Raw genomic sequence first — 18,238 nt, forward strand, 5'->3', positions numbered from 1 at the left:
GGTGAGATCCCAGCAGCAGTTTGGCTGGGAACTAGAATGGGTGCAGGGGAAGGGCTGAAAGCACCATTCCCTCAGGTATATGTAAATGATTATGGACTTACCCCCTAAGCACTTTTATCCGCCGGGGCCTCCCTGACATGTAGGGATAAAGTTGTGGCCTACTTAAACCACATCCAGTGTTTCCTGTCCTCCTTCTGGCATAGCCAGACAATGAGGAGTGAGACCCTGATTAAACATCTCTATCTAGCTATGGTATCTGATCACCTCACAATCTTGAATGTTGTTCTCACAACACCTGTGCAAGTTAGGGAAGAATTATTATCCCTGTTTACAGAAAGGGAAGTGAGGCACATAGAGACTAAGTAACTTGCCCAAGTTCACAAAGGAAGTCTTTGACAGAGCAGGGAACTGAATCAGGGTCTCTTACATCCCAGGACAACACCCTGACAATCCTTCCTCTCAAGGGTCTCCTCTGAAGGATGCACATATAATAATTTCATCCATACAATGGCACAATGAGCAACTGGGTAATACTGCCACACAAGAAGATAAAAAGTCAGTATAGTTAGCGGATGTGATCCTGTCAGACCTCCAGGCATGGAAATCTCACAGATTTCCATGGGAGTTCCGAACACAGAAGGCTTGCAGAATCAGGATCAGATATTGCCTAATTTTTCCTTCATTATGCATCTCTTTGGTCTAGTGGGTTTAAACCTGATCCTTACGGACACATTTTAAAAGCAACAAGCAGGGATACAGAGTTATCCACAGGACTAGTATTAACATCAGAGATTCCTGCATCAAAATCCCCAGAAAATGTTTGGAAAATTGACATTTTTAAATCTTTTATAATGCAGTTGTTTGTGCTTTCTTTTAAAAAAATTAAAGAACATTTTAGTCTACATTCCTCGCCTCTCTGATCACAGATTACTAGTCAAACAGCAAATATGATCAAGAATATTTCACTTAAAATCTCTATTTCTTGTCTCCACAAATTTTGAAATACAGTGAAACCCCGCTATAATGCGATGTTTGGGATCCAAAAAATTCCGTCGCGATAAATACGGGGTCACAGTATAGAGGGGTTTCAAGCCAGTCAGTTTAAGTCAGTGGTCTCCAACACGGTGCACTGAGGTGCGCCGCCTAGTGCCCAGCAGGGGAGAGAAGCCACGGCCCCGTGCCTGCCAGGGACAGAGAACTCTGAGGCTGCGGGCACCGGTGCTCTCAGTCCCCGGCAGGCACAGGGCCGCAGCTTCTCTCTGGCTTCAAGAGGAGCCTTGGCCCCGCACCTGCCGGGGACAGAGAACTCCAAGGCTGCGGGCGCTGGTACTCTGTCCCCGCGGCTTCTCTCCGGCTTCAAGAGGAGCTGCAGCCCAGCACCTGCCGGGGACAAAGAACTCCAAGGCTGCGGGCGCCGGTGCTCTCTGTCACTGGCAGGTGCGGGGCCGTGGCTTCTCCCAGCAGTCAGGGCACTCATACAATGTGGGAGATTCACGTTCAGATTCCTTCACCACACCAGGCAGAAGGGGGAACTGCACAGAAGTGAATGCCCTAATCACTACAATATAGGTTATACAGCAGAGTGATGAACTAAACACAGGTTTCTCACATCACAGTGTGCCCTAACGACTGAGCTAATGACAATAAACAAAGGCACCACCACCCAGTCTAAGCAATGGGGGAAATTATTAAAAACTATTCAAATTTGTGAGTAGTTCAGGGCAGACAAACTGCATTTTTGGCAAAGAGAAAGTTACTCACCTTGCAGTAACTGTGGTTCTTCGAGATGTGTGTCCCTGTGGGTGCTCCACTCTAGGTGACGGTGCGTCCCGGCGCTGTCAATCGGAGATTTTCGGTAGCAGTGCCTGGTTGGGGCGCATGCACCCAGATGGTATCTCCCGTCTAGTTGGAATCTTCCTGAGTGCGTGCGCCCCACACCCCCCTCAGTTCCTTCTCTACCGTGGAGCATCATACTAGTACTCCAAAGTAGAGGGGAGGAGGGCAGGGAGTGAGCACCCACAGCGAAACCTCTCGTAAGAACCTCAAGTTAACCTGCAAGAGTGTGACCAGTAACTTTCTCTTCTTCTTCGAGTGTCTGTCCCTGTGGTGCTCCACTCTAGGGAATGTGTAGCAGTACCCACTAAGAGTTGGTGGACTTTGGGAGACTAGGCAGGGAGTACTGAAGATATGACTGTATTGCTACATTGCGTCTGCCGTGGTATCTTGCGTGCGAGCATAGTGTTTGCAAACGTGTTTCAGATGACCATGTAGACGCTCTACAGATATCCGGAATGGGACATGTGTAAGAAGGAATGGAAGCTAGACATGGCTCTAGTGGAATGGGTTCTAATGTTATCGGGCGTTGAAGATGTTCTGCACGGGAACAGGATCTGATGCAGTCAGAGATCCACATTGGATAGACGTTGTTAGAGATAGCGTGCCCTTTGATCTTCAGCAATGAAACGAAGAGTCGTGGTACTTGCAAAATGTTTAGTCCGTTCTAAATAAAGGCATTGCTCTCCTCACATCGAGCGTATGCAGGGTTGCGTCCTGCGGAGTTTTGTGAGGTTTGGGATACAAGGTAGGTAAGTTATAGGTTGGTTGAGTGGAAGGTTGACACCACCTTAGGAAGAAATATTAGGATGTCGTCTCACAAGGTTACTTTATCTCTGGAGAAGCGATGTAGGGAGGTGGCCATGAGGGCAGTCATTTCACTAACTCTCCTCGCTGATGTTATATGCTCTGGAACGCACCTTCATGGACATATGGGTGAGAAGAGGTAGCCAGCGGCTCAAATGGAGGTTTCATGAGGCGCATGAAGTCAAGGTAAGATTCATTAGCCACTTGTGTGTAATTTCAGGGTAGAGATTTTGCAGGCCAGCGAGAAAGCGTTTAATGTGGGGCGCTAAAGAGTGAGACCCATCCAATAGGTCATGAGAAGGTGGTAAGCGCTGCCAGTGCACTTTGATGGAGCTGATTGAGAGTCATCTGTGTTATTGTTCAGGAGTGTATCTAACATTTAGGGAGGGTCACATATGGGTGCTAAATGTATGCGGGCACCGAATAGCGAAACGTCTCCACTTCTAAGTAGGTTTACGAGTGGAGTCCTCCTACTGTGCAAGAGGACATGTTGGACTGCTCAGAACAGGCTAGTTCTCGGTGTTGGAACCATGAAGAACAGGCTGTGAGGTGGTGCTTTTTGGAGCTGGGGGTGAAGGACTCGTCGTTGTCCTGATAAAGGAGTCTGGTCTGTTGGGAGAGCCCATGTGACGGAGAGACATGCAGAGAAGGTATGGGTACCACGTCTGTCTTGGCAAGCTGGGGCAATAAGGATGACCGGCCTTGTCGTCCGCAATCTTCCGAAGAACCCTATGTGTTAGAGGGATAGGTGGGAAGGCATACAGGAGGCAGTTGTTCCATGGATGAGAATGCGTCACCTAAGGATGCAGTCCTGAGTCCGCCCGGAGCAAAACAGAGGGCATTTCCGGTTCGAATTCGTGGCAAAAAATCTATGGATGGCATGCCCCAGTGGAGAAGAGCTGTTGGTTATGCGGGGTGCAGTTCCCATTCGTGTTCCATCGAGAAGTGTCTGCTGAGTGCGTCGGCAGTCGCTGTGTTGACAGCCTGGTAGGTAGGAAGCGATGAATCTGTATGTCATGTTCGTATGCACCAATTCCATAGCGCATGGCTTCCATGCACGAGGCGACTGGTGATCGCGGGCTCCTCCTTGTCATGTTTTGCCATACATACATGCTATGTTGTCTGTTAGACTCGCAGTATTTCTCGTTCTTTATAGGGAAGAAATCAGTGAAAGGCATGCTCTTCCTCACTGCTCTGACTCTCTAGAAGAGAGTTTATGTGTAGATGTGTCTCTTGATTGCAGTACCACCGGCCTTGTGCCCTGTGGTACCCTAGATGTGCTCCCCAACCGATCAGGGAAGCGTCCGTGGTGAGCATGAGCGTTGGGGATCGTTGTTGGAAGGGAACCCCTGTGCAGAGGTTTTCTGGACTTGTCCACCAGTGTAGGGAAGTTATAACGTGAGCTGGAGGAGTTAGCAGCATCCCTAAGTGATGTCTGCTGGGTTTGAAACTGGAGTTGAGCCAGCCCTGGAGGCATCTCATGTGTAGCCTGGCGTGTTGAACCACGAAGGTGGTAGCTGCCATGTGACCAAGGAGCTGTAGGCAGGTTCTTGCTTGCGTCCTGGGACGGATAGAAAGCGTACGTATGAGCCGCGTGATAGCAAGGAATCTGCTGTATGGGAGCGAGGCCCTGCTCTGGGTTGAGTCGAGATGAGCTCCAATGAATTCGATCTGTTGCGTAGGTATCAGGGTAGATTTTTGAATGTTTATTTGGAGGCCTAGGCTGTGAAACACGGAGATGGTGAGGCGCGTGGCTTGAAATGTCTCGCCATAGGAGTCGCCCCTGATGAGGCAATCGTCCAGGTAGGGGAAAAGTGTGACCCCGTGTTTGCGGAGATGAGCCACGACCACGGCTAGGGTCTTGGAAAAAACTCTTGGAGCTGCAGAGAGTCCGAAAGGGAGAACTCTGTACTGGAAATGATCCTGACCGATTGTGAATCGTAGGAAGCGTCGGTGAGCTGGATGTATTGATATATAGAAATAAGCCTCTTGTAGGTCGAAGGCTGTAAACCAGTCCCCTTGATCCAGTGCAGGTATTATTGTGCCCAGTGTGACCATCTTGAATCTTCGTGTCCTCACAAATTTGTTCAGTCGGCGTAGGTCTAGTATAGGCCTCCATCCCCCGGTTTTCTCCTGCATTAGAAAGTAATGGGAGTAGAACCCTGTCCCTTGATGTTGTGCTGGCACAGGTTCCACTGCGCCAAGTTTCAGGAGGTGTGCACTTCTGCGCGAATAACTGCTCATGAGAGGAGTCCCTGAAGAGGGACGGGGATGGGGAAAGGGTAGGAGGGTAGGATATGAACGGGATGGAATAGCTGGTCTGAACTATTTCGAGGACCCAACGGTCCTGTGTAATCCGTTGCCAAGCATGTTGGAAATACTGGAGGCGGTGGCCAAATGGACAAGTAAGTGTTGGGATCAAGGGGTGGTCGTACAGACCCTCGACCAAAGCTTCAAAACTGTTGTTTATTGCCTGGTGGACGGAAGGTGGTGGCCTGATTTTGATTTTGTCTGCGTTTGGGAGGTCCAGTATGATTCCTAGTTGTGTCATATGGTCTGGGTTGAGGGCGATAGTACTGATGTGTGCGTGGTCTCTGGTATGGTTGGTATCGTTGTCTCCTGGGAGGTGGTGGGTGAATGCCCAGGGTGTGCAGTGTCGCTCTCGAATCTTTCATGGTGTGGAGGAGTTCATCAGTTTTCTCCGAAAAGAGTTTGTCCTTATCAAATGGGAGGTCCTCCACTTTGGTTTGGAGCTCTTTAGGAATGCCTGACGCAGAGAGCCATGATGATCTGCGCATAACCACAGCAGTCGCAGTGGTACGGGCTGCGTGTCCGCTGTGTCTAAGGACGCTTGTAGAGCCGTTCTGGAGATCAATTGTCCCTCAGACAGGATTGAGTTGAAGTCTGCTCTTCTGTCCTCTGGGATGTATGAGGCAAATTCGAGAAGCTTATTATAATTATCAAAATCATAGCTGGCGAGGAGAGCAGAATAGTTAGCAATCCTGAATTGTAGAGTAGAGGACGTATAAACCTTGCGGCCCAGGACATCAAGGCGTCTAAGGTCCTTGTCTTGTGGAGTTGGTCGATATTGTGACTGTTTAGTTCGCTGTGTCACTGCATCAATGACAAGAGAGTTCGGTGCTGGATGAGAAAAAGAGGAAGTCTGCGTCCTTTGCAGGAACGTAGTATTTTACGTTCGATCTTCTTACAAGTTGGTACTAGAGAAGCTGGGGTTTGCCAGAGGGTGTCGGCTGGCTCCATGAGTGCGTCATTTATAGGGAGCGCGATTTTCGAGGGCGCAGATGGTTGAAGAATTTTGAGGAGTTTGTGCTGACTCTCCTGAACCTCTTCTAAGGGATATCCTGACTGAGTGCAACTCTCCTGAAAAGTTCTTGAAATTGTTTGCAGTCGTCCCACGGCTGTGGAGGTGGAGGGAGGATGGCTTCATCTGAGACTAATGGAGAGTTAGGGTTAGGCGAGTCAGGATATGGTGCATAGCTCCCAGACTCTGGAGGGGCTCAGGCACCCTGGAAGTGGATGGAGCAGGAGATTGAGGCACCGAAGGAAGATGATTGGTAGGAGGATTCTGCCACGGGTACCACTGAGGCCAAGGCATAGGGTAGGAGAACCCAGGTATCGCCCACGGGGGGGCAACGTAGGGAAACTGAGGCTGCTGGCTTGAGCCGTGACCTGAGGTGGTAAAGGTGCCTGTGGAACAGAAGCAGGAGGGAGAACTCTGCTGCTGCTGTAGCTCAAGGTCACCGTCGGTGAAAGGTGGGTCAGGTGGAGAAAGTGGCAGGTCAAGAAAGGAGTCCTCTGTGTCTAGGAGTGGAGAGTGAGGCTCAGGTGGCACTAGAAGGTCACTTTGTGTGAGAAGCTGTTGTTCCTGCTCTCTCTAGGCTGATCTAAGCCTGCTCTCTGCTCTAGTTCTTTACTAGGAGAGAGTGGCAGAGAGTGTCCTGCTGTGTCGAGCCTGGAGGTGCCCTGCAGGGGGTCTGTTGTGGTGCGCGGGCAGAGAGTGGCTGGGTGCCGACCCTCTTCGCGGTGCCGAGGCTGATCGCGCTGTCGGCACCGCAGCTATTTTCGTCGCTGAGGCAGAGCGCGCTGGCGGGACCGCGGCCGCTTTTAGCACTGAAATTGACCGGTTTGTAAGCTCCCGCGGCTGTTTCTGCCTGTCGGAGCCGAACGCGCTGCCGGCACCGCGGCCGTTGCCGGTGCCGAAGGAGGAACGTGGTGCCGGTGCTGTAGCCCCTCTCGGTGCCGAAGAGGAGTAAGTTGTCCGCGCCGCAGTCGTTTGCGGTGCGGAGGGACCGAATCAACGGGTGCCTTCCACCGATATGCCTGGGGAGCTTTGGTCCCTGCTCTAAGCTCCGTCAGAGTGGTGCTGAGCATTTGAAGGCTGAGCAGCTGTCTTTCCTGCTGTCAGCCAAGGGTAGGATCTCGCCGGAGCCCTCTACCCTTGTTAGCATCTTGTTTTGAGAGGCTGCTTAGCTTCTTGCCTCCACTCCAGGGAGGGTGAAGCAATACTCCCCACCGGTTGCAGATTTGGCTGGGAGCGTGTAGGACAGGTCACCTTTCCCGTCTCCAACAGCGGTGCAGGGATTCTCCTCATAATGATCTTGAGGTGCAGATCCCTGTCACGTCGAGTTCTTGATTTAAGGCTCGCGCAGTGAAGGCACTTCGCTGGGACGTGGGTGTCGCCTAGGCACTTCACACACTGAGAGTGGCCATTGAGCAGGCATGGAGTCCTGACAAGAATGCACTTTTGAACCTGAAGGTCCTGCATTGTGAGTAGAGATGGCCGAGGAGAGTGTCTCAATGGGAGACAAGCCTGAGGTTTTTTTTTTTGTTTGTTTTTTTTTTTAACAAATAACTAACAATGTAACTATACTAAAGAGGGAAACAATAGGAAGTAATTAATAATTATCTCTAAATTTTTTGTTACGTTTCCTATGAGGACCAGGGAGAGAGGTAGCACTTGCCCCGAGTCCCGTCGTCAGCGAGGACGGTGTAGAAGAGAAGGAACTGAGGGGGGTGTGGGGCGCACGCACTCAGGAAGATTCCAACTAGACGGGAGATACCATCTGGGTGCGTGCGCCCCAACCAGGCACTGCTACCGAAAATCTCTGATCGACAGCGCCGGGACGCGCCGTCACCTAGAGTGGAGCACCCACAGGGACAGCACTCGAAGAAGAATAACGTATTTCTCTGAAAAATTTCACCGAGCTGTAAGAATGAGCACTCCATAGAAGCACCACTGTAAAATTTATTGTACATTGAAGAAGGGTGCAACTTGATGGCAGCTTTCTTTCCTCTGAAACAGAATCACCAAATTAACTGCATATATTTTGATAATGCAGTATGATTTTAACCATGCCATGTTAATGCTGCATCCACATATTTTGTTTGTTTGTTTCAAATAGTATGTTTTGCTTGCAAGGTTCTAGGTAGGATGGCACTTACTGTGAACTAGCTCAGACAAAAGCTGGTAATAATATATAATAACAACAAGTGCTATTTTGTGCTTTGTGGTTATAGCCTTGCACATTCTCAGGAGAGTAGAATTAAAAAACTCACTATTTAATAAGATGATGATCAGAGGATGTTACAAAGCAAACAAGGATTAATCATAATAGAAAGGGAGGTAGGCTGAAAGCGATTACAGTGGACTTGTGATATATCATAGCTGTGCACAAGACAAACCATGGACTGGTTTTGGGTCGTAACAGCTATAAAACTAAAGATGTTTACGTTCTTGCTGAAGTGTCTCTTCTCTCCCCTCTTCACACATGCAAACACGTGGATTACACATCTGGACCAAAGAACACACTATGGGGTGCTTCTTTAGGAAAGCTAGATCATTTTGTATGATTTAATTTTATTTTTTTAAATCTTGCTTACTGGTGTGTGTATATATATATATATATATATATATATATATAGGAGCCTTTTGATAGCATGGTGACGCCAGTTCCCACTAGGACAGTAGTACCACACAAAATCAACACTAAATTACCAGGTAACTGGCCTCAACTTATTATCATGGAATATCAGGGTTGGAAGGGACCTCAGGAGGTCATCTAGTCCAATCCCCTGCTCAAAGCAGGCCCAGTCCCCAGGCAGATTTTTGCCCCAGATCCCTAAATGGCCCCCTCAAGGATTGAACTGACAACCCTGAGTTTAGCAGGCCAATGCTCAAGTCACTGAGCCATCCCTCCCCCTCAACTAGTAGCTGTCATTGGATTTTAATATGTAGATATTTCAGAGCAGCTTTACTTCAGATCATGCAGAAGAATTTTCTCATGAGAAAATTCACCAGTAATAATGTATTGTCAGAAGAAAGCAAAGTAGTAGCTCCAGGTGAGGGTGTAGAAAAACAGACATTAATCAGCACTGGCATAACAATCATGCTGGTTTGGTTTGACTATTGCAGACTACTTAGAAATACACAAATTATACACACAGCACAGAGGAAAACTACAAATAGATTAATCCCTAATACAAACTCTACAGTATAATCCATAAACCTAGGACTGCAATATTGTCTACTTAGCCTGGATTTTAGTGGGGTCTCCTTTTGGAGCAGTCTACCAGGGGAGAAAGGGAAGAAGACAGACAGAAGCACAGCTAGAGAGAATGGCAAATTAGCTTTTCTAGCCTAACTGAATATACTGTACATCACATGGTAGCTAATCTTAATTAGAGTTGTGTCATTATGGCCACTAGATTTTAGGACTGTGTAAACATGGTAGACAGAATACGTAAAAATGATGTATTCTAGGTGTACATCAATTTCCTTTTAAAACCAATACTAGGTCCTCTCCTTTTCTGGCAATGATGAAACCCATTAAAAGATAGCCATAGTCTGACATTGCAATTATTTTTACAGCCAGGCAAACTATTCCACACATATGCTTTAACATTCACATACAAGATTCTTAACCTGCAAATTTAAAAAATCAATCAATCAACCAATCAACAGAAAAAAAAAAGTAATCAGGATTCAGAACCATGTCTTTAGTGCGGAAAGAGAAACTAAAATTTATTTACAGTACACGTACTAAGCTACAGAATATTCAGTTTGATATATTCAGAGCTGGGAAATTCTCTGCTAGTCACACAGTCTTAGGAGTTTTCATTTAGTCCTGTCCTCTAATATTTTTTAGCCTGCCTTTCAAATAAACACTGAGTTTTTTTTCAATTTCCAGGCCAGGAAAAGGGATTAATATTTTTTTTTCTGCTCCGTGGCTCACTTACCAAAATAAAAAGTCAGGAATAAATGCAGAGGAACACCAAGGTGAGGATGGACTTTATAAAGGAGATTACACAGATAGGAGGGAAACTTTTGGAAAACAGGATTTTCAGCCCAGGGGAAATTTCAACATTTCAAAATTAGTTTCTGTTCTGGATCAGAGCAGAGAGCTGAAATATCAACATGTTGTAGAACAAAAATATTCTGAAAAATCTGAAAATCAGAAATGTTGAAACCAAAAAATATTTTTGACTGAAATGAAAGAAAACGTGTCATGGCCTTTGCCATAGAAATTAATTTTTTCATCGTGATTAATCCAGGCCATTTTTTAAATAAAATCAAAGGAAATGAAGGGTAAGATTCACAAAATGGCCAAAGAGGAGAAGGTGGAGATACCATCCTGCAGAGATTACTCACACTGTTAAACAATAATAGAATACCATTTATTAAAATATTTTTTGATGTTTACTACATTTTCAAATATATTTATTTCAATTACAACACAGAATACAAGGTGTATATTGTTCACTTTATATTTTTGATTACAAGTATTTGCACTGTAAAAAAACCCCCAAAGAAATAGTATTTTGCAATTCACCTAATACTAGTACTGTAGTACAATCTCTTTATCATGAAAGTTGAACTTACAAATGTAGAATTATGTACAAAAAAACCTGCATTCAAAAACAAAACAATATAAAATTTTAGAGCCTGCAAGTCCACTCAGTCCTACTTCTTCTTCAGTCAATCCGACAGACAAATAAGTTTGTTTACATTTGCAGGAGATAATGCTGCCCATTTCTTGTTTATAATGTCACCTGACAGTGAAAACAGGCATTTTCATGGCACTGTTGTAGCCAGCATCGCAAGATATTTACGTGCCAGGTGCGCTAAATATTCATATGTCCCTTCATGCTTCAACCACCATTCCAGAAGACATGCCTCCATGCTGATGACAGGTTCTGCTCGATAACAATCCAAAGCAGAGTGGACTGATGCATGGTCATTTTCATTATCTGAGTCAGATGCCACCAGTAGAGGTTGATTTTCTTTTCTGGTGATTCGGGTTCTGTAGTTTCCGCATCGGAGTGTTGCTCTTTTAAGACTTCTGAAAGACTTCTCCACACCTCATTTCTCTCAAATTTTGGATGGCACTTCAGATTCTTAAAACTTGGGTTGAATGCTGTAGCTAACTTTAGAAATCTCACATTGGTACCTTCTTTGTGTTTTGTAAAATCTGCAGTGAAAGTGTTCTTAAAATGAACATGTGCTGGGTCATCATTCAAGACTACTGTAACATGAAATAAATGGCAGAATTCGGGTAAGAGACATAATTCTCCCCCAAGGAGTTCAGTCACAAATCTAATTAACGCATTTTTTTTTTAACGCGTGTCATCAGCGTGGAAGCATGTCCTCTGGAATGGTGACCGAAGCACGAAGGGGCATAAGAATATTAGCATATCAGGCATGTAAATACCTTGCAAAGCCAGCTACAAAAGTGCCATGCAAATGCCTGTTCTCACGTTCTGGTGACATTGTAAATAAGAGGGCAGCATTATCTCCTATAAATGTAACAAACTTGTCTGTCTTAGTGATTGGCTGAACAAGAAGTAGGACTGAGTGGACTTGTAGGTTCTGAAGTTTTACATTGTTTTGGTTTTGAGTGCAGGTACATAACAAAAAAAAATTCTACATTTGGAAATTACACGTCCATGAAAAAGAGATTGCACTACAGTACTTGTACGAGGTGAACTGAAAAATACTATTTCTTTTGTTTATCATTCTTACAGTGCAAATATTTGTAATAAAAATATATACTTTGATTTCAATTACAATACAGAATACAATATATCTGAAAATGTAGAAAAATATCCAAAATATTTAATAAATTTCAATTGGTATTCTATTGTTTAACAGTGCCATTAAAACTGCGATTAATCATGATTAATTTTTTAAATCACAATTTTCTTTGAGTTAATTGCATGAGTTAACTGCGATTAATTGACACCCCTAATATGTTCCCATGACAAATTTTGGTTTTGATTAAACCACAATTTTCAGCCTGAAAAACTTTCTGAACAAAAAATGTTCACCAGCTCTAGTCACATGTGCCCCACATTCTGACCCTCATGTCCACCACACACACACACAGGAATACTACTCTTTTTCTGACAGAAGAAATGAGCTAGTGTGTATTCCTTCACAAACTGAATGAAGTTTAAATCGCCACCTTAATGAGAATCAAAACTTAAGCACATATCTAAGTACACAATTTAGCTGCAGTAGATATATGTTTTCTCCCTTGTTTCCTCTTATACCTCATCCTACTCGCTCCGCTCCCTCACAGGTCCCCCCCCCCCGTCATAAAATCATTTTTGTGAATCTTATGAGTTCATAAGGACTATGTGAACGTGTGGTCCAGGCGCTGCACCCGGTAGCCTCAGGCAGAGCTATCTTCTCCCAGATGGTTGGGTTATGGTGCCAAGCAGAAAGGAGTTTTCAGGGGAGCCAAGTTCCTCCATTGTTCAGGTCCACTGGAGATGAAAGTTAAGGGAGTTTGGCTAGTTCCCTTATCTCACTGCTGCTTCTGGAAACCTCCTGCTGTATTGTCTTTCCTCTGAGGCTTATTAAGAAATGGTGGGCTCCTGGATCACATCTCCCTGGTGCTCCTTAGCATGACGAGCTCCAATGAATTACATCCCACGGGGAGGAGAGGTAATGGAAGGGATACTCAGACAGACCCTTTGACCTCATCTGCTGGTGCTTCCCACTTTCCTCCCCACTCCTATCCATTAAGGAATTAAAAAACAGAATTACAGAATCACTAACCTTGTCAGCTCTTCTTGCAGCTGAGCATGATCTGGTGGAAAGAATTTCACCACAAATTTTACGACAACATGCTTAGGCCCTAGCAAAAAGACCAAGGAAAATTCATGAAACATTTGAAATAGTCTGCACATTCTCATACAGAAATAGACTATTAAGTCTAAAATAATGCATATTAGTCTGTGTCTCCTGCTAGTATTTTTGACATTCCTCAGATTAGTTAATAACCTCTGTTTAATAGATCATAAAAGGAAGCCTAACACCTTCCCACTAATGTCTTCTTCTCTACTCCCTTCTCTTTCATTCCCTCTTTTTTCCCCCCACCCTGAACATTGCAGACAATTTTGCACCCTTAAGCAAACTACTGTTTCTGTTAATCCCTTTCTTTTTTTCATCATATATTCCTGTCTCCACATCCTTGTGTCCCACCTTGCTGCCACTATCAATAAAGCTGTTACCTCCATTATTTGAAACAACTTTCTAAAATCTCCCACTGCTGGGCCCCTTCAATGGGCTTTGGAATAAACCCTCCATGTGTTTAACAACATAAAGTTTAGTTTAAAACCAGAAACAACAAAAGTAAAACACTTTACATACAGAAACATCATCATTATTCGGTAGAAATTGACTCAGTATGCTCAATATCAAAGAGATATGATCAATAACTTGAGCAGCCTATATATAAATGTAAATTGGTAACATTTAAATTGCATTCTTTCCTCACTGTTGTAATAAACTCTAACACTGACCAAAGGTGTGTTGTGTGAGTGTATAAACATTAGGTATTAAACGAAGTATTGGTTGGCTACCAAAGATGAATTTTAATTATCAGACTGTTTGATTTTAAAATATCACTGTGAATATAATTTAATAGCACACAATACGTATACCTATGTACACCTATAATCTGATGGCAAAAAAATCCAAACAAAATATGAAGTTAATGTTCTAATTGAGAGAACCCCTTTCATCTAATTGAGGGGTTCACAAACTTCATTGCATCGCACCCCCTTCTGATAATAAAAATTACTACACAACCCCAGGAGGGGCACTGAAGTCTGAGCCTGCCCCAGCTCCACCACCCCAGGTTGAGGGGCCAAAGCTCCAGCCTTGCGACCTGGGAGGAGGGCTTGTTACCTGAGCTCCGGCACCCATGGACAAAGCCGAAGCCCTCGGGCGGTGGTGTTCAGGCTTCGGCTTCAGTCCCAGGCCCCAGCAAGTCTAAACCAACCCTGGTGACCCCATTAAAACAGGGTTGCGGCCCACTTTGGGGTCCTGACAGTTTAAGAACCGTTGATCTAATTCAACTATTTTGGACTGATACAGTAAATGACAAAGAAAGCACTTACTTCTAATCTGTTTCATAATAGGTTTCAAAAGGTCCAGCCACACCTAAAAAATGAAAGAAAGCATAGTAGTATTCTCCATTGTACTAAGTTATTCATATATGACTTATTTTTCCAGACTGCTTACACTCTCAAAGTTATCCACAAAGGCTTTTCTTCCTCCATATAATTAATTCTTTGTCACAAGGAATTAGATACCTAATGTGCTGCCACCGTGCCTCATCCTTAGAAACAATATATATTCAGAAATAGAGCAAAACAGTATCTTCCACAGATTATGGGGTATATTTCTCCCTCATTTATCCCAGATTTTAACATAATTAAAGTGAAACTGTGTCACAGTGTCGGGGCAGTCAATAAAAGGAAGTTCCTCACCTTACCGTAACTGGAGTTCTTTGAGATGTGTGGTCCCTACATGTAGTCCCCTGGGGGGTACGCATGTGCTCCATGCACCTGAGACTGGAGAATTCTGGCAAGCAGAGTCTGTTGGCCCATGCCTGCGCCCCAGCTCTCCTTATGCGCTGCATCGAGGGCATAAGGGGTGCGGCGGATTGACCGCCTCACCACTTCCTTCTTTACTACAAATCAGATCACGATCTGAAGCAGAGGGGAAGAGGGTGGGTAGTGGAATACAAGTAGAGACCACACACCTTGAAGAACTCCAGTTACTACAAGGTAAGTAACTTTTCTTTCTTCTTCGAGTGCTGCCTAGTCCCTGAGAGTATTCTGTTGGTGGTGACTGACAACCAGTACTTAGAGAGGAGGAGGGTGTGAGGACGCAGGAGGTGTTCTGGACCAAGAGATGTCTCATGAATGTGTGGATGGAACTCCATGTGGCTGCCCTGCAAATATAAATCAGAGGCATCTCTTGAATTGATGCTACTGAGGCTGCCTGTGCCCTTATAGAGTGAGACTTTACCCCATGTGGGGGAGGAAGCTATCCTAACTGATAGAGTAGGATACAGCCAGAGATCCACATGGAGATTCTCTGAGAGGATACAGCTTAACCTCATACGTGTTCTGCTAACAGCCTAGGTGATTTTCTGACTGGTTTCCTTCTCTGAAGTAAAATGCCAATGCTCATCTCATGTTGAGGGAATTAAGTCTCCCCTCCTCACTAGAGGGATGGGACTTCAGGAAAAATACAGGTAAGTAAATTGTCTGGTCTGCTTGAAATTCTGAAACAGTTTTAGAAATTAATTGTGGGGTGCAGTCATAGCAAGACTTTATCTTGATGAAATATAGTGTACGGTGGGTGAATCATTAACACTCCAAGTTCACCTACCCTACTGGCAATGAGGAAGGCGACCTTAATTGACAGTGAGACATGGAACACATACCGGTAACTAACAGTTCAAAGGGTGGCTCAGGGAGTATGGAGAGCACTAAATTAAGATTCCAGTCAGGGGCTAGTTTCTTGACTGGCAGAAAGGTTCTGATCATGCCCTTCAAAAACCTGGCTGTCACCAGGCAGGTAAAGATCAAGTAACTGTCCATTGGCAGACAACACGCACTAACTGCTGCCAGATGAAAGTGCACCGTGCTAAGAGAGAGGCCCAACACCTTGAGGGTAAGAAGATATTCCAAAACAGCTGAAATTTCTTCTGTCTCTGTTGAGACAGAGAACCGCCTCCATTTGGACATATTTTCTAGTGGAGTCCTTCCTGCTACTGTTAATGATGACCTGTATGGCTTCAGAGCAGGAGTGTTCTAGGCTTGCTGACAATCCAAATACCAAGCCACAAAATGAGGAGCATGGAGTCTGGAATGCCTGAGCCTATCACTTTTGTGGGTCAGGAGATCCGCACAATTCCAAATGCTGATATGTGGACAGGATGACATTTGAAGGAGGCTAGGAAACCAAAACTGTCTGGCTTTGGGCCAGCTGGGAGCAATGAGGATGGCTTGTGCCCTGTCTAGCTGAATTTCTGTAGAACTCGAGGTAGTAAGCAGGATGGGAGGAAAGGCATAACCAAAAACTGATTGGTCCAAGGCAGGAGTAGTGCATTGACCTTGGGCTTTCGCTGGAGCAGTTTATTTTTCACTTCCCAAGTGAAGGTAATTAATATAGAATCAGGTAACTCCCACTCAATCAGCCTCAGCAAGCATTTTGCCCCTAGTCACGCCAGTGAATTCTGGGTGACTGGGAGGTATACTGCAAATAGGCTAATATCACACACACATTAAGGGGCTCTCCATCATGGCAGAGGGGCCCTCACCTCAGAGGGAATTGTTACTATGGTATTCAGGCTATGCTTGCTCTGTATATGCACTGCTCATAGCCAAGCTTACAGGCAACGAAGGTGGAGTCTGGCAAATGGTGTTACATAAACACATTACGCAATACAGTCCAAGAGAGTAAGGGACATCCAAACTGACGTTCAAGGGTTGTGTGTAACCAGGCCTATGAGAGCGCCTATGGCATGAATTCTGTTCCTGGGAAGATAAGCTCTCTCCTTGATTGAATCCAATATCGCTTCTATAAATTCTATGGTCTGTGTTGGAGAGAAGGTAGATTTTTACATGTTTACACTGATTTCCAGGGATGCTAAAAGGAGCAGCAATAAGCTTAATCTCAAGACTTCCAGGCAAGACCTGCCAGTCAGAAGCCACTTGTCCAAGTATGAGAAGCCTGTGGCATGGCCTTGTCTGAGCTAAGCTGCTACTTTTCAGAACACTTCTGTGAAGACTCTGGGAGTTGTAGCTACCCCACACAGGCACATTTTGTACTGACAGCGGTGAGGCCCTACCACAAACCTGAGAGATCGTTTGCAAGAGGGATGAATGTCCACATGAAAGTATCTCTTTCATACTGAGAGCTGTAAATCATGTGCCTTTTTCTAAGGATGGTAGTATGGATGCCAACATAAACATGCAGAATTTCAGCTTGCAAACAAGAACATTGTGTTGACACAGGGCAAGGATGGGTCTCCAGCCTTCTTTCTTCTTGGGAACTGAGAAATATTTTGAGTAGAACCCTTTTCCCTGATGTTGAGGGGATACCTGCTGTATTACTCTTCACTGGAGAAGAGACTGTATCCTCCTCGAGACTATGGGTCTGGCAGGATGAAGGTATAGTCAAGAGTGGTATAAGTGATCATTACCTTTGCAGGTTATGATCTGTCACTTCATGCCACTGGAGTGGTAGTAGGTGGTGGTTCCTTATGGAGCTGTGAGAGTACTACCAGTGATTTCTCTGACGTGATGATCTCCAATGGTACTGGTGGTCCCTGATCTTTCAGGTCTCGGTACTTTGGCTTAGATAGTACCACAGTCGATGTTGAGGTCAATTCAAAAGCTGGTACTGAAGAAGCCTTGCTCCTATGTCTTCTGATTATGCCCATGTGACTTAGAATGATCTAAGTCTTTGTGGCCAACCCGGAAGGCTTGCCTGACCTGGATGAGTCTGAGGAGGGATGTCTTTTCTTACAGGATCTAAGAGGGGATCAGCTTTTCTGTTTGCTTAAATGCCCCTTACTCTCATGAGGGAGCCCAGCCAGAGAGTCCTTCTCTCTGATCCTCTCAGCTCTGGAGTTAGGCACAGAGCTAGTGGGCATGCACCTTGCTGACTCTGGCCAATGTACACGTGGGGTCTCCCTGGCCTGGTCAGACTGGGGTCTCATGTCAGCAGACCAGGTCATAAGCGGTCATTCCTAGTGGTTGGAGTAGAAGTCAGACCTAATGGTTGAAGTCTGAAAACCAGAGCCAAGGGTCACAACAGTGTCAGAACCAGGGCTGATGGTCAGAACCAAGACAGAATCTGAATGACAGAACCCAGGGTCAAGACAGAGTTGGAGTCAGAGCCGAGAGTCAGAATCAGATTGCCAGGGGCGAAGGAAGGTAGAGCTGGTTCTGAGGCAGGAGCAAGGCTGGGTCAGGATGGGAAGAAGGCTGGGTGCAGGGCAGGATCCGGGCTGGAGCTGTAGAGGAGCAAAGCAGGAGCAGGGCTAGGAGACAGACGAGCACAGGGAAGCAGGGCGTCCGTGGTTGTGTGGATTGAGCAGCCAGTGAGCTACTGCTGCTGCTGGGCTTAAGCTGACTGACTTACTGCTGACTTCCTCAGCCAATTCGGCAGCATGGTCCATTGGGCAGTCTAGCTGGCTTGTTATGGTGCCAGGAGTACTGAGCATGCACAGCTGCAGGGCCTTACTCCTAACATCTCATTACCTGCTCC

At 45.5% G+C, this 18,238-nt stretch overlaps 1 protein-coding gene across 3 annotated transcripts in view; it reads right to left on the reverse strand.

The window, feature by feature from the left end:
* The window catches only part of FARP1 (FERM, ARH/RhoGEF and pleckstrin domain protein 1), a 390,990-nt gene that overhangs the window by 116,124 nt on the left and 256,628 nt on the right, over positions 1–18,238 (reverse strand). For all 3 annotated transcript variants that reach the window (XM_032771474.2, XM_032771475.2, XM_032771473.2), the window contains exons 4-5: positions 14,068–14,110; positions 12,722–12,800 (exon numbers count right to left, since the gene is read on the reverse strand). In XM_032771474.2, the coding sequence (XP_032627365.1) occupies positions 12,722–12,800; positions 14,068–14,110 (122 nt within the window). The remainder of the gene's footprint in view (positions 1–12,721; positions 12,801–14,067; positions 14,111–18,238) is intronic.

Source organism: Chelonoidis abingdonii, chromosome 1 (assembly GCF_003597395.2).
Source record: "Chelonoidis abingdonii isolate Lonesome George chromosome 1, CheloAbing_2.0, whole genome shotgun sequence".
In the NCBI taxonomy this organism is placed as follows: Eukaryota; Metazoa; Chordata; order Testudines; family Testudinidae; genus Chelonoidis; species Chelonoidis abingdonii.